The sequence below is a fragment of the Equus quagga genome, chromosome 5, assembly GCF_021613505.1.
Source record: "Equus quagga isolate Etosha38 chromosome 5, UCLA_HA_Equagga_1.0, whole genome shotgun sequence".
Classification (NCBI taxonomy): domain Eukaryota; kingdom Metazoa; phylum Chordata; class Mammalia; order Perissodactyla; family Equidae; genus Equus; species Equus quagga.
The window spans coordinates 23481594-23494102 of NC_060271.1; the positions used below are offsets into that span (position 1 = coordinate 23481594).

Genomic DNA, 12509 nt, shown 5'->3' on the forward strand with positions numbered 1-12509 from the left:
CCACGTATAAAGTAGAGGAAGATGGGCATGGATGTTAACTCAGGGCCAGTCTTCCTCAGCAAAAAAAAGGAGGATTAGCAGTAGTTAGCTCAGGGCTGATCTTCCTCAAAAAAAAAAATGAGTCCCAGGGAGGTTTATCGTCTTTTTACAGGCCAGAGAAATCAACAGAATGGGGGAGGGGAGACCTTGATTCTCATCTTCCAGCAGGTGTGGTGGCCTCCTTCTGGGCTGGGACATCTGTGTAGAGTGTAGAGACCATTCATTCATTCAATAAGTGTTTATTGAACTCCTACTTCATGCCATGCCCTGTACTGGAGGTGGAGGACACAGCAGTGAGCAAAATGGTCATGGTCCTGACCCTAAGGTAACGTACAGTTGAGTGAGGGAGACCGACAATAAATAAGTAGACAAACGAGAAGGAAGAAGTTAGGAAAGAACAAGCTACCCTGAGAAGGAGAAATGAGAGGCCCACTGAAGAGTGGGAGCTGGTGAAAGTGAAGGCCTCGCAGGGCAGGTGACATTTAAACAGAGAGCTAAAGTTTGAGAAGAAGCCTGCTGTGTGAGAGCAGAGGTGGGGCAGGATTTCAGACAGAAGGAAGAGCAGTTTGCAACATGTGTTAGAGAGTCTAAAATAACTCAGGAGTGGCCAAGGTGAATCAACTGCTCCCAGAAGATACTAAAAAGTACTTATTTTCTCTTTCAAGCCCTTGGAAGTGACACTGTGGACCAAGGAGTTACGACCAAATTTCCACACCTGCTCCCACCATCACCGCTACCACCACCCGCCGCTGCCATGGGTCTTCCTCTTTAAGTTCAAAATAGAAACGTCTTCATTTTTTGCCAATTTTAAAAGTAACACGTGTTTACTGGAAAAATTCAAACAATACAGCAGCATATAAGACGTACTCTAAAAACTTAACGTCCCCCCATATACCATCCCCTGAAGTACCATTATTAATGGTCTATTATCTCACTCCAGATGTTTTATATAAATATAAATTAATGTAAATTATGTACCAGGGGTTGACAAACTTCTGCAAAGGACCAGATAGTAAATATTTTAGGCTCAGCGAACCAGATGGTCTCTGTGGCATCTTCTCAACTCTGCTGTTGTCATGGTAAAACAGCCGTAGACAATATGTAAACAAATGGGTGTGGCTATGTTCCAATAAAACTTTATTTACAAAAACAGGAGCCAGCCTGTGGACTGTAGTTTGCCGATCTCTGTTTTATGTGGATGGGGATCACACCTATGTACTCATCCATAATATGGGTTGCAGGTTTTGGGGAGATTTTTTTGCTCTGTTTCATTTTTTGCCCAACAGATCTTAAGCATCTTTCTCAGTATTCAAAGACTTCTGCTGTTCTTTTTAAAGGATGATTTTATTTCAGCGGATGGTTCTAATCCAACCTTGTTTAACCAGTTCCTTACTGGTTGGGTGTTTGGGTTGTTGTTTTCAGTTTTTTGTTATTACACTGTTTGGAAATGGAACTGATCTATTAGGACAAAAAGAAGCTGGTTCATTTAATTATCCCATTTTGGAAGGCTTGAGTTTCTTTTATTATTATCATCATCATCATGTTTTAGTCATTTAGTTTTATCATTCACAGCTGAGCTCCAGTTTGGCTGACGGCAGACCCGATTTTGGTCTTAATTCTACCTCTTAATAGTTGAATGGTTTGGAAAACTCATTTAGTTTCTCTGATCACCACATTCCTCATCTCTAACCTGAGGAGGAGCGTACCTGGCCCTGCCTGCTGAAGAGGCTATTGTCAGACGCAAATGAGATAACAGATGGGAAAGTGCTTTGAAAATTATAAAGCGAAATTCCTGCGTAAGGTTCTATCATCGTTATCATTATCATTATCCTTGTCATTATTATTAATGTGATAATGCTTCAAATGATGAGCTCTTGCTCTGACATTTGGGTAATGATAGAATAGGGTCTGTAGTTGGAATCACTGATGTAGTTGTTGATTTTCCAAGCCCAGAGATATTCGGCCAATCAATTTAGTACCCATTTATTAAACTTCTGTTATGTGCCAAATCAGGCCAGACCCAGTGCCAAGTTCTGTGCTAGTTTCCGGGGTTATGAGAAGAATAGGTGATGAGTCCCTGTCCTCTAGGAGATCAGAACCCACTGGAAATAAATACACTTACCCAACCTACCAAGATAATGTCACACATACTATAATCAAGAAAAGAAAAGCAGATTCTGCCAGAGAGAAGGCAAAGCTCAGGAAACTTGCTCAAGAGAGGATGGCATTGAAAAGTGAAGGAGTTTGCCACACAGAGAAGGGAGGAAAGAACATTCTGACATACTGTAAAGTTCTGGGGCAGTCATCTCCATCTGGGTTCCAGTGCAGTGCGACAGTTCCCCAAAAGCACAGTTCCTTATATGAGGTAGAAGTTTATTCTCCTTCCTGTAAAAGAAATCTGGAGATTGTCATCCAGGGCTGACGAGGTGGCTCCACCTAGGCTCCTTTTGTCTTTCTGCTCTATCATGCTAGTACATGGCTCCCATTCTCAAGGTGATCTCAGGATCCAAGATGGCGACTGGAGATCCAGCCATCACATCTGAGTTTCAGACTGTAGGAAGGAGGAAGGAAGGAAAGAAGGAAGGGCCAACAAGCATTCTCCAAGCTGAATCACCTTCCCTTAAGCAGCCTTTCTAGAAGCTCCACATTTACCTATTTAAAAAATATTTATTGAGTGCCTACCATGTGCCAGGCACCGAACTACAGCAGTGAGCAAAACTGGAAAATTCCCTCCTGGAACCTACGTTCTAGTGGAAAGAGATAGAAAAAATTAAGGTAAATATATAGTACATGAGATAATATTGATCCCAGTGCAGAGAAATAAAGCAGAGTAGGGTGATGGAAGTGTTGGGGAGAGGAATATTGAAACTTTAAAGAGCTGATCAAGGATCTGTCACTAAGAAGGAGATATTGAGTTAAGTCCTGAAAGAGGTGAGAGAGGGGGCCATGTGAACAGAGGAACGTTCCATGCACAGACGCCAAGTGGTTGGAGCAAAGTTAGCAAAGGGATGATGGGAGTTGAGGTTGTAGAGGGGAGGATTCGGGAAAGAATGTTCAGGGCCTTGTAAGCCTATAAGGATTGTGGCTTTTACTCTGAGTGACACAGGAGGTTGTCATCTGACCAGCCCAAGTTTACATCTCTTTGGCCATATCTAGCTACCCAGGTGACTGGAAAATGTAGATATCAGCTGATTCCTTGATATTCTGGATAAAATCTGGGTTCCATTATTTAAGAAAGAAGGGGGGAAATGGATGTTGGGCACCCCAGCTAGTTATGCCTCTTATGAACTATGTCAACTCGTTCCAAGTTGCTTAATTTCTCTGAAATAAAGATTTCAAATAAATATTTGACCCACTTTGAATTTATGAGAAGCACAGATGAAATATGCAACATGGTGACAGTTCCCTGTATCTCTGTGATCCACATATAGGCCACCCAATGGCCAGTTATATTCTGGAGGCTACTGGGCTCAGGGAAAGGACAAATTTGATGAGAGGGTCAAGGCAGCACATCACAGGGCACATGAGAAAACCACTGAGGGGGCCTCTGCTAGATGAGGGAGAATTTTCTGGGTCCCAGTCCCACTTGAGCTTAAATTTAGTAGTATATCCAGGACTGCTCCACGCTTAGCTATGGGCAAAGACAAAGAGCAGGGCCATCTTAAGGGCTCCCGTGCAAGGCTGGCTAGACTTGGCAGTATCATAGACTCTTACAGCGCCATCCCACCAGTCAATGGGGTGATTGGCAGCTGAGTGACACCCTCAAGCGGCGGCTGCCTTTTGTATAGATAGCCTAAAAGGTACCCCGGTGACAAGGACAGCCCTCAGCAAAACTCCTCCTGAGCCATTCATCTCTGAACTCTGATCCCTTCTGTTCTGGCTCTTTCCTCCTTACATCTGCTTTGTGAATTTCTGAGTCCTTCTACAAGGGCTGTCAGCACCTTTCTGTGAGCCCCGGTCTCTAGACCTCACTACTGTATTCCCATAGCATAGCCTCCAGGACTCCGACGGAACCTGATACTCAATTGCATTTCCCTATACTGCCCCTCCTCAGCTGTGTCCTGACACTGCCCAGGTCTGATGACAGGCCTCTTGACCATCAGTGGTCTTAGAACAGAAGGATGAGAAAAGACAGCAGTGCATGGAAGTGAGTGTTGGCTCGCAAGAGCTGCTCAGCATTTCCAGCTGATAGTGAGAAAGGCTGTGGAGTGCTCTTCTCCAGAGATTCAGGGCCATGACTGGTACTCTCAATTGCTCAGGAAGCATCAAGTTCACTCTTATCCGGTGCAGAGGGACAGAGTGGATGCCTGATAAATACATCCATGGTATACCTGAGAGGGAAGACAGAAGCATCCAGAGTCAAATGGAAAAGTACCACTGTTTTCATAAACTAGCAAGCACCGAATACCCGATGCAAAGCCCTGGAAAACTGTGTTGGAGACCCGGACTTAGCCCAGAGGTTGAAGTGGGGTTTCCTACTTCCTTCCTAAGACTAAGTATTGGTGCCCATGCACTCAGAACACCTGCAAGGCATAGATATGACAGCCTGCAAAGCTTCCCCTACCCAACCGGTAGCACAGTTGTAGGCAAAAGAAAGAGAAGAAGAGAAAGCAGTCTCCAAAAGTGGGTGCTGCTTCCCACACAGAGGCAGAAAGCCAAGGAGGCCTGCCGTGCTGAGTGTGGGCAGTCAAAGATGAGCGAAGGGGTGGACTGTGCCCCTGCACTGACCTGTGCCACAGTGACCCTGTCCACAACTCAGATCTGCTCCAGGGACCGCCAGCTCCCACCAGTCAGAGCAGCTCGTGCCTCCCCCAGGAGAGTGAGTTAAGGGATAAGAGAGGATCTCAGAGCTTCAGCTGCGACTCCCTCCTTTGTGGGTCAAGGCAGGAATGTGGGGAGAGGAGGGAGAAATTTCACTCTCCAAAATGCCTTCCAGCCCTAGATTTCTAACCAAATTTAGAGAAGTTTCCAGACCTGAAGGGAATAGGACCAGCAATCCCAAATCCCATGTGCTCTGTGGCTAATTAGAGTCAGGGCTTCCTCATGGAATTAAGCCACTAATGAGCGCTCTGTTTATGTATGTGTGTGTCTGTTTATTTTTCCTTTTTCCAGAAAACCCCCGGGAGTCATGTTTCGATCCTGGTTCCATCAAGAATGGCACGAGAGTGGGGTCCGACCTGAAGCTGGGCTCCTCCATCACCTACTACTGCCATGGGGGCTATGAGGTTGAGGGCTCCTCGACCCTGAGCTGCATCCTGGGGCCCGACGGGAAGCCCGTGTGGAACAATCCCCGGCCCGTGTGCACAGGTGGTGGAGCCCAGGGGTGGGGAGGTAGTCGGAGGGAGTGAGGGCATGTCCAAGTCAGAAGGGGCTGTCAGCGAGGGAAAGGGGGAGGCGGGACATGGTCCTCAAAGGGGGGCCCCTTGGGTTCACTCAGTCCCTGTCAGTGTGTCATCTCTCTCAGATCACACAGTATCCCCACCCCCACTCAGATAGATGTCCTCAAAGGCGGCCCCAGACATGCCAGCAGCTCACACCAGGGACAAAGGTGTTTAAAGGTGACCCTAGGCTTGCTCCTGGGCCTAGGGAAAGTCATCGAGGGGTCGCATGTAAAACTAAGGCCAGTGAGCTGGACTCCAGGGGCTTCTGGGTTAGCTGTGGGGTTCTGACGAGAGGGATAGGATGGAGTGTTGGAACTTCAAGAGCATGGCGGCCACCTAAGTTGGAAAGCAAGGAGGCCCCTTCGCCCAGGTGAGAGAAGCTGGCTCTGAGGTCCACCCCTTGTGGACCTCATGAATGGGAACAGAAGATGGCTGGGTTGCATGGGCTGGCCGCTCCCAGCGGGGCCACTCTGGGGAAGCTTCAGCTCCCTTCTCATACAGGACACTAACTGTGTGGATGCAGACATCAACCCATAGGACAGCAGATCATTTCTAGGTCCCACCTTACTGTAAGCAGAAGAGGTTCCCAAAGTGTTCCCCAAGGCTGTCCCTCCCAGAATCAATGCCAGTGTTAATAGTTAGAGGATAAGGACTAACAGATGCCCAGCATCAGGGTCCTCAGGCCACATGCCAGGCCAGGGATGGATGGCCTTGGGAAGGGCAGGTCATTGTCCTCAGAACTCCCATCCTCCACATTAGTGGCTGCACATCCGGGGCAGCCCCATCAGGGCCGGAAACTCAGACTGGGAGTGAGCAGAATGGAAGATGGAGAGCTGATGAGGGGCCCACAGGGTCACCTGGCCCTCTATCCCATTTGTCTTTCAGCCCCCTGTGGGGGACAGTATGTGAGTTCCGATGGAGTGGTCTTGTCCCCCAACTACCCACAGAACTACACCAGTGGACAGATCTGCCTGTATTTTGTCACCGTGCCCAAGGACTATGGTATGGGTTTTTTTGTATGTTTGTCTACATGTTTTCTGACTCCTTCCCACTCCTCCGGCTCTTCCCAATTATATCCCAATTCCACTCCCAATTGTATCCACTCCCATTGTGGAAACGGGCAGAACAGTCTCCATACAGGACAACTGAGTGTGGAGGCCACGCAGCGGGCTGTAGAATACACTCCTGACACATTAGGGGCCTAGGGTGCTAGTGAGGTAGCTGGAGCCAAGGGGATGGGGCTGGTGGGAAACTATCCAGGATAGAGGCAAGGCAGGGTGCACCGGGGCTACCCAGCACGCCCAAGTCTGAATAGACGTGCTGCAGGTTCAGGCCAACTGGGAACCCAGGGGAGGGTGGCCAAAGGGCAGGAAGAAGGGAAGAAGAGGGATGGAGCTGGGCTTGAAAGTACAGGTGAGGGAGCTGGGAGCCACATCATTCCGCTATTCCCTCTGAGACCGGGAGCCTGGTCCAGCAGCTGTAGATAGGACGAGCAAGAAAAAAGTGAGGAGCAGGCCAGTGCCCTGAGAAGGCAGACAAACCTCCAGATTCCAAGAGATTCTGGCAAAAAGAAGCCAGGCTTGTCACCTGGTTGGCAGTGGGGACAGTTAAGAGTCCTTCCATTCGTGGAGGACTCAGGAAGTTCCAAGGGGCAGCCAGGTTGGGTGTACCAGGGCAATCAGGTGACCAGCCTGGCTGGTTTCTCTTTGTAGGAGGAGTAACAGCTGTTTCTAAACACTGTTGGTGTTGCGTGGGGCAAAAGACAGTGATGCACCCTGACCACCTGGGAGAGGGATGAGGCACCCTGCAGAGAGCTGTCTGCTTATTCCCAAGAGAGAGGATGGAATGAGCACAGATGTCATTCACCAAACATTTATTAAGCACCTGTTAGGGACCACGCACTTTGCTGGGTACTGGGTCTGCAGAAAAGAAAGAAGAGTTTCCTGCCCTCTGTGAACCCCCAGTCTCATCTTCACCCACAGCTCCAGCCATCATGCACCACCCCCACCCCAGCACCTGCACGCCTATGTGTGTATGCACACACTCCCCAACATACTTATGTGCCAGGAGCTTTTGACCTGCAGGATCACAGATAGAAAAGTCCTGAAAGGTTGTCCAGCCCAATCTGCCACCCAGAGCAGAATCTTTGATAGGTGGGCACACAGATTGTGCTTGAATTCCTCCAGTAATAAAGAGCTCACACCTTTGCAAGCAGCCACCCCCAAGGCTGGTCACTTTCACTGAGCCGAAACCTGCATGTGGAGAGCTGATTCCAGGAAGGGTGGTGATGTGTCCTGAGCATCTTCTCTTTGCCAGTGATGCTGAGCCTGGGGACCAGGGAAAGATTTTTGCCTCTAGGTCTGAAATACTTGTCCCCCAGCTTGGATCTCAGCTCTAACATCCTCTTCTCATAAATCTTTCTTTGATCTTCTATATAAAGTGGCCACCCTTGCCCTATCATGTTTTCCTATAACCCCTAGAACTTAACATCTAAAATTATCTTGTTCATCTATTTGCTTAAGTGTTTTTTCCCTTTTTGACCATCTCTTCCCATTAGCATGCACACTCTGTGAAAGCAGGAACCTTGCCTGTCCTGTTCACCTCTGTAGGGGAGAGCATGGAGGTACCTCTGCCCCCTACCCTGGCTCAGTACCCATTTTCAGGGTACAATGTGCTCTTCCTCCTGCTCCTCCCCCTCCTCTCCTCTGCGCACCAGTTGAGAGCTAAGAATCTCTTACTCCGTTCACTACTGTAATCATCACTGCAAACACTTTTCTCTCAGGCAGTCAACTCCGTGGCCTGAGTTCCTTTCTGCCCCAACACACAACACACACGCACACACCCACACACATCCAACTTCCTACATGCTCAAGGCCTAAGCCAAAGCAGTATGTCTACCCTGGTTCTTGCTTTCAGATTTACCCGGCCAACTGGTAGACCAGTGCAGGCAGAATGAACTGGGGCCTGGCAGATAGCTGAATTGGAGCTGTGCCCACCATGGCCCGGCAGTATCAGTGACCCCAGCCCCTCCAGCAGTGACTGGCAGAGAGGGGACAGCTGAGGAAATCCCTTGTGGTTCATAGCTGTTGGCATGAATAGCCATCAAGTGGTGGGGCTCTTGGGCCTTATCTCACAGGTGACTCATCAAGGCCGTGGTCCACCAGCTTTTCAGCCCCCTTCCCTAAGCTAGCTGAGTGGCCTTGGGAAGCTCTCTTAACTTCTGAGCTTCTGTTTCTTTGTCTATAAAATGTGGATATCTGGAAGAGTGATGGTTGAACAAGATGATGGACATGGCAAGCATGGTACCCGGCACAGAGTAGGTGCTTAATAAATGTCATGTTACCCCTTCCCTCTGGGCTTTGCAGAGGGAGATGATGTGTCCATTCCATAGACAGTTGCTCCTTCCGTAGGAGAGGCTGCTACTCACCACCTTCATTCCTCTTCACTGTGGGGGATCTTGTATCCAGGGGCTGCCCTCATTGGCTGGACCTCTGAAGAAAAAGGAGAATACAAGGTCCTGAGATCACATGGAAAATGGGAGATGTTACTGAAAGCTCTTTCATGTCCTTGAGTAGCTGCTGCAGGAAAGGAATAAGATTAGCTCAGTGCCACCTTCACCAGCCTGACCCTTGAGTGCAGTCCTCAATGTCATCTTGACCCATATGGGAAAATGCCAGATGGCCTTTCCCAGCTCCCAGAGACCCTGTGCCTGATGTCTGGCCAATGTGCTAATCAGCCAGTAGAAAGGCTTAGCCAGCAGTTAGCCCCATGAACCAACACCTTCCTTTGAGGCTCCTCCTGGCCAGGGGACCCCAGGCCTCCAGTCCTTGCCCCCAACATGGCAGCCAAGTCTTTCACGCTGAGATCTCCATGCCATGTCTCCTCCACAGTGGTGTTTGGACAGTTCGCCTTCTTCCATACGGCCCTCAACGACGTGGTGGAGGTGCATGATGGCCACAGCCAGCACTCTCGGCTCCTCAGCTCCCTCTCGGGCTCCCACACAGGTACACAGGGCCGGGCCAGCGTTGGGGTTGGTGGTGGGCTGGGGCATCACAGCCCAGCTGAAAGGAAAGAGGCCCTATAAACATGGCTACAGGTGGAACCACAAAGCTTGGTGTTTCTCATGCACTGGTGCTGTCTCTACAACAGTCAGCTCCTGATAACCCATATGTAGAAGGGGGCTTCAGAAGATACTCTCCCACACCCCACGCTGTGTCTACGCCACCTCCACGTGGTGTAGCATTCCCCTGTTGGCTTGTATTTAGACCCAACGTGTTTTTCCAATTATAAACATACTGTATTTTCATTGTAGAAACTTAGAGGCAAGAAAAAATAATTGCGTAGAGAATTAAAATAAAAACCACCCAGAAAGAACTGCCGAAAAGATGAAGTGTATTTCCTTCCAGGCTTTATATCTACTTAGACTTAATCTTTTACATATTTTATTGAACAAAACAATGTACATATTTTTATTGAAATATTCATTGGGAGCATTTCTCTGCCATTATTTTCTTCTATAATAGGATTTTTAAATGCTGCATAATGGTCTTTCACATAGTCACTTTAAATTTATGTAATGAATTCTCTATTATTGAACACTTAGATTGTTTCTCATTTTTTACTCTTGTGAACAATAATTCAATGTATTATACATATGTCTTTATACACATCTCTATGACTTTAGAATATCTAGAAGTAGAATTGCCAAGTTGAAGGATACGTGAGATCCTTAAGGCTTTCCATACAGATTGTCAAATATCCCTCTAGAAAGTTCTTCCACTTTGCTCACCCACCAGTGAATAAGAGGGCGCGTGTTATTCTCACAAAAACTAGGCAATTAAAAAAACAAAAGCTTCATCAGTTTGAGAAGTGAAAATGGTATCTCACTTTTTAATTTGCCTTTTTTTTTTTATTACTAGTTAGGTTAACTCTTTTATAATGCAGTTATTGGCCCATGCATTTTTTATTTGTGTTGATTTTTCTATTAACACTTACTCCCTTATTTATTTAGTAGAGCTCCATATTATTATAAGCTATATATATTATATGCTATAAAAACTTCTTGTCTATATTATATGCTATAAAAAGCCTTCGCCTACAGTTTATCATTTGCCTTTTAAATTTCTTCAGGGTGTATTTTAATGTCAGAAAATTTGAATTTCCCATGATATCAAATCTATCAATGTTTTCTTGTCTAGTTTTCTCGCTTACTTTTATGCTGATGAAATAAATAGCCCTCTGGGTTTTCTTTTGCTTCTTTTTAGTTTCATTGTTTTCCTTTAATACTTTTGGAATTTATTTTGATTTATTATTTGATTCACAGAATCTAACCATATTCTTTCAAATTTAGTTACCAGTTGTCCTAACACAATTTTCAAAATTCCAGATTTACACATGTGAAATTTTTACGAAGTTAAGGCTATGTTTCTAGACTTTTTATCTAGTTCCTCTAAGTGCATATTCTTGCAACAGTGTCAAAAAGCTTTAATTAGCATAACATTATAGTAATGTTTCATATAATAATTTTAAATATATGGTATGATTAGTCCCCAAAGTCATTCTTTGTTTCGAATTTTTTATTGGTTATTCTTGCTTACTTTTGCCTCCAAATACATTTTAGAAATATGTATGTTATCAAGTTTAAAAAAATTGCCTTCGAATTTTCATTAGAACTCCATTAAACTTGTAGATTAATTGGGGGAGAACTCACCTCTTTATCATTGGAGCTCCCCTTCCCATTCGAGAACATGGTATGGCTCTTTATTTATTTATCTTTTGTAACCGTTGGGTGGATGCTATCATTTCCATTTAGGCAGTATTCATTTTTTGTTAACATTATTCCTACATATTTCATGGCAATTTTTGTTGTTGCTTTTGTTGCTGCTGTAAATGGGTCTCCGGGTCCCCTCATCACAGATTCTAACCAGTCTTTGCTAGTATGCTACAAGACTGGTGTTTGGCGTATATTCATTTTGTAAAGCCATTGAACCCTCCTTAATAAACGCTACACTGCCAGCTGATTCTTGTGGGTCCTTTAGGCAAGAAGCAATAGCATCTGCAGATAAATTTGTCTCATTATTTTATCTCTTCCTTTTCAGTGGTTTTTAAAATTTTCTCCCATGGTTATTGGTCTGTTCAGGTACATTGCTTTATTATCAATGCTGATGTTTTGTATTTTAGTAAAAAATCCATTTTGTAATTATTTTAAATTTAGCAACATAGCTCATATAATATGCTATGACGATATTTAATCTCCTTTCTATATTGGTTGTACCCTCTGCCTTTACAATGCTGAATGCTGTGTATAGCTCCCGTTTTTACTCAGCTAGACCAGAGGTTTTGTGTTGTTTTGTGTTTTCTTTTGTTTTTTATTGCGTTTACTTATCAATTCTTCTATGAAGCTTGGTACTTTTTTCTAACCAATTAACCTCTGTCTTTATTTCATAATATCTCTTCCCCTTTGTATCTCCAGGTTATTTTGTTCTTCTTGTTCTAACTTCTTCTCTTTTTTTTGAGTGATTTTTATTATTATTATTATCATCATCATCATCCTTTTTTGGCAGTAACATTAGTTTATAACGTTATATAAATTTCGGGTGTACATCATTATATTTCTATTTCTGCATAGATTACATTATGTTCACTGTCCAAAGACTAATTACAATCTATCACCACACACATGTGCCTAACCATCCCTTTCACTCTCTTTCCTCTCCCTTCCCCTCTGGTAACCACCAATCCAATCTCTGTCTCTACGTGTTTGTTTGTTGTTGTTGTTGTCTTCTATTTATGAGTGAGATCATACGGTATTTGACTTTCTCCCTCTGACTTATTTCACTTAGCATAATACCCTCAAGGTCCATCCATGTTGTCACAAATGGCCAGATTTCATCCTTTTTATGGCTGAGTAGTATTCCATTGTGTATATATACCACATCTTCTATATCCATTTGTCCCTTCTTGGGCACCTGGGTCTCATCCAAGTCTTTGCTATTGTGAACAATGCTGCAATGAACATAGTGGTGCATAAATCTTTATGCATTCATGTTTTCATGTTCTTTGGATAAATACCCAGCAGTGGAATAGCTG

The 12509-nt window shown here is 45.2% G+C and overlaps 1 protein-coding gene across 1 annotated transcript in view; it reads left to right on the forward strand.

Annotated features, from left to right (window-relative positions):
• Positions 1 to 12509, forward strand: part of CSMD2 (CUB and Sushi multiple domains 2) — a 585891-nt gene that overhangs the window by 463158 nt on the left and 110224 nt on the right. The window contains exons 30-32 of the mRNA XM_046662326.1: positions 5152 to 5346; positions 6306 to 6422; positions 9311 to 9424. Of these exons, the coding sequence (XP_046518282.1) occupies positions 5152 to 5346; positions 6306 to 6422; positions 9311 to 9424 (426 nt within the window). The remainder of the gene's footprint in view (positions 1 to 5151; positions 5347 to 6305; positions 6423 to 9310; positions 9425 to 12509) is intronic.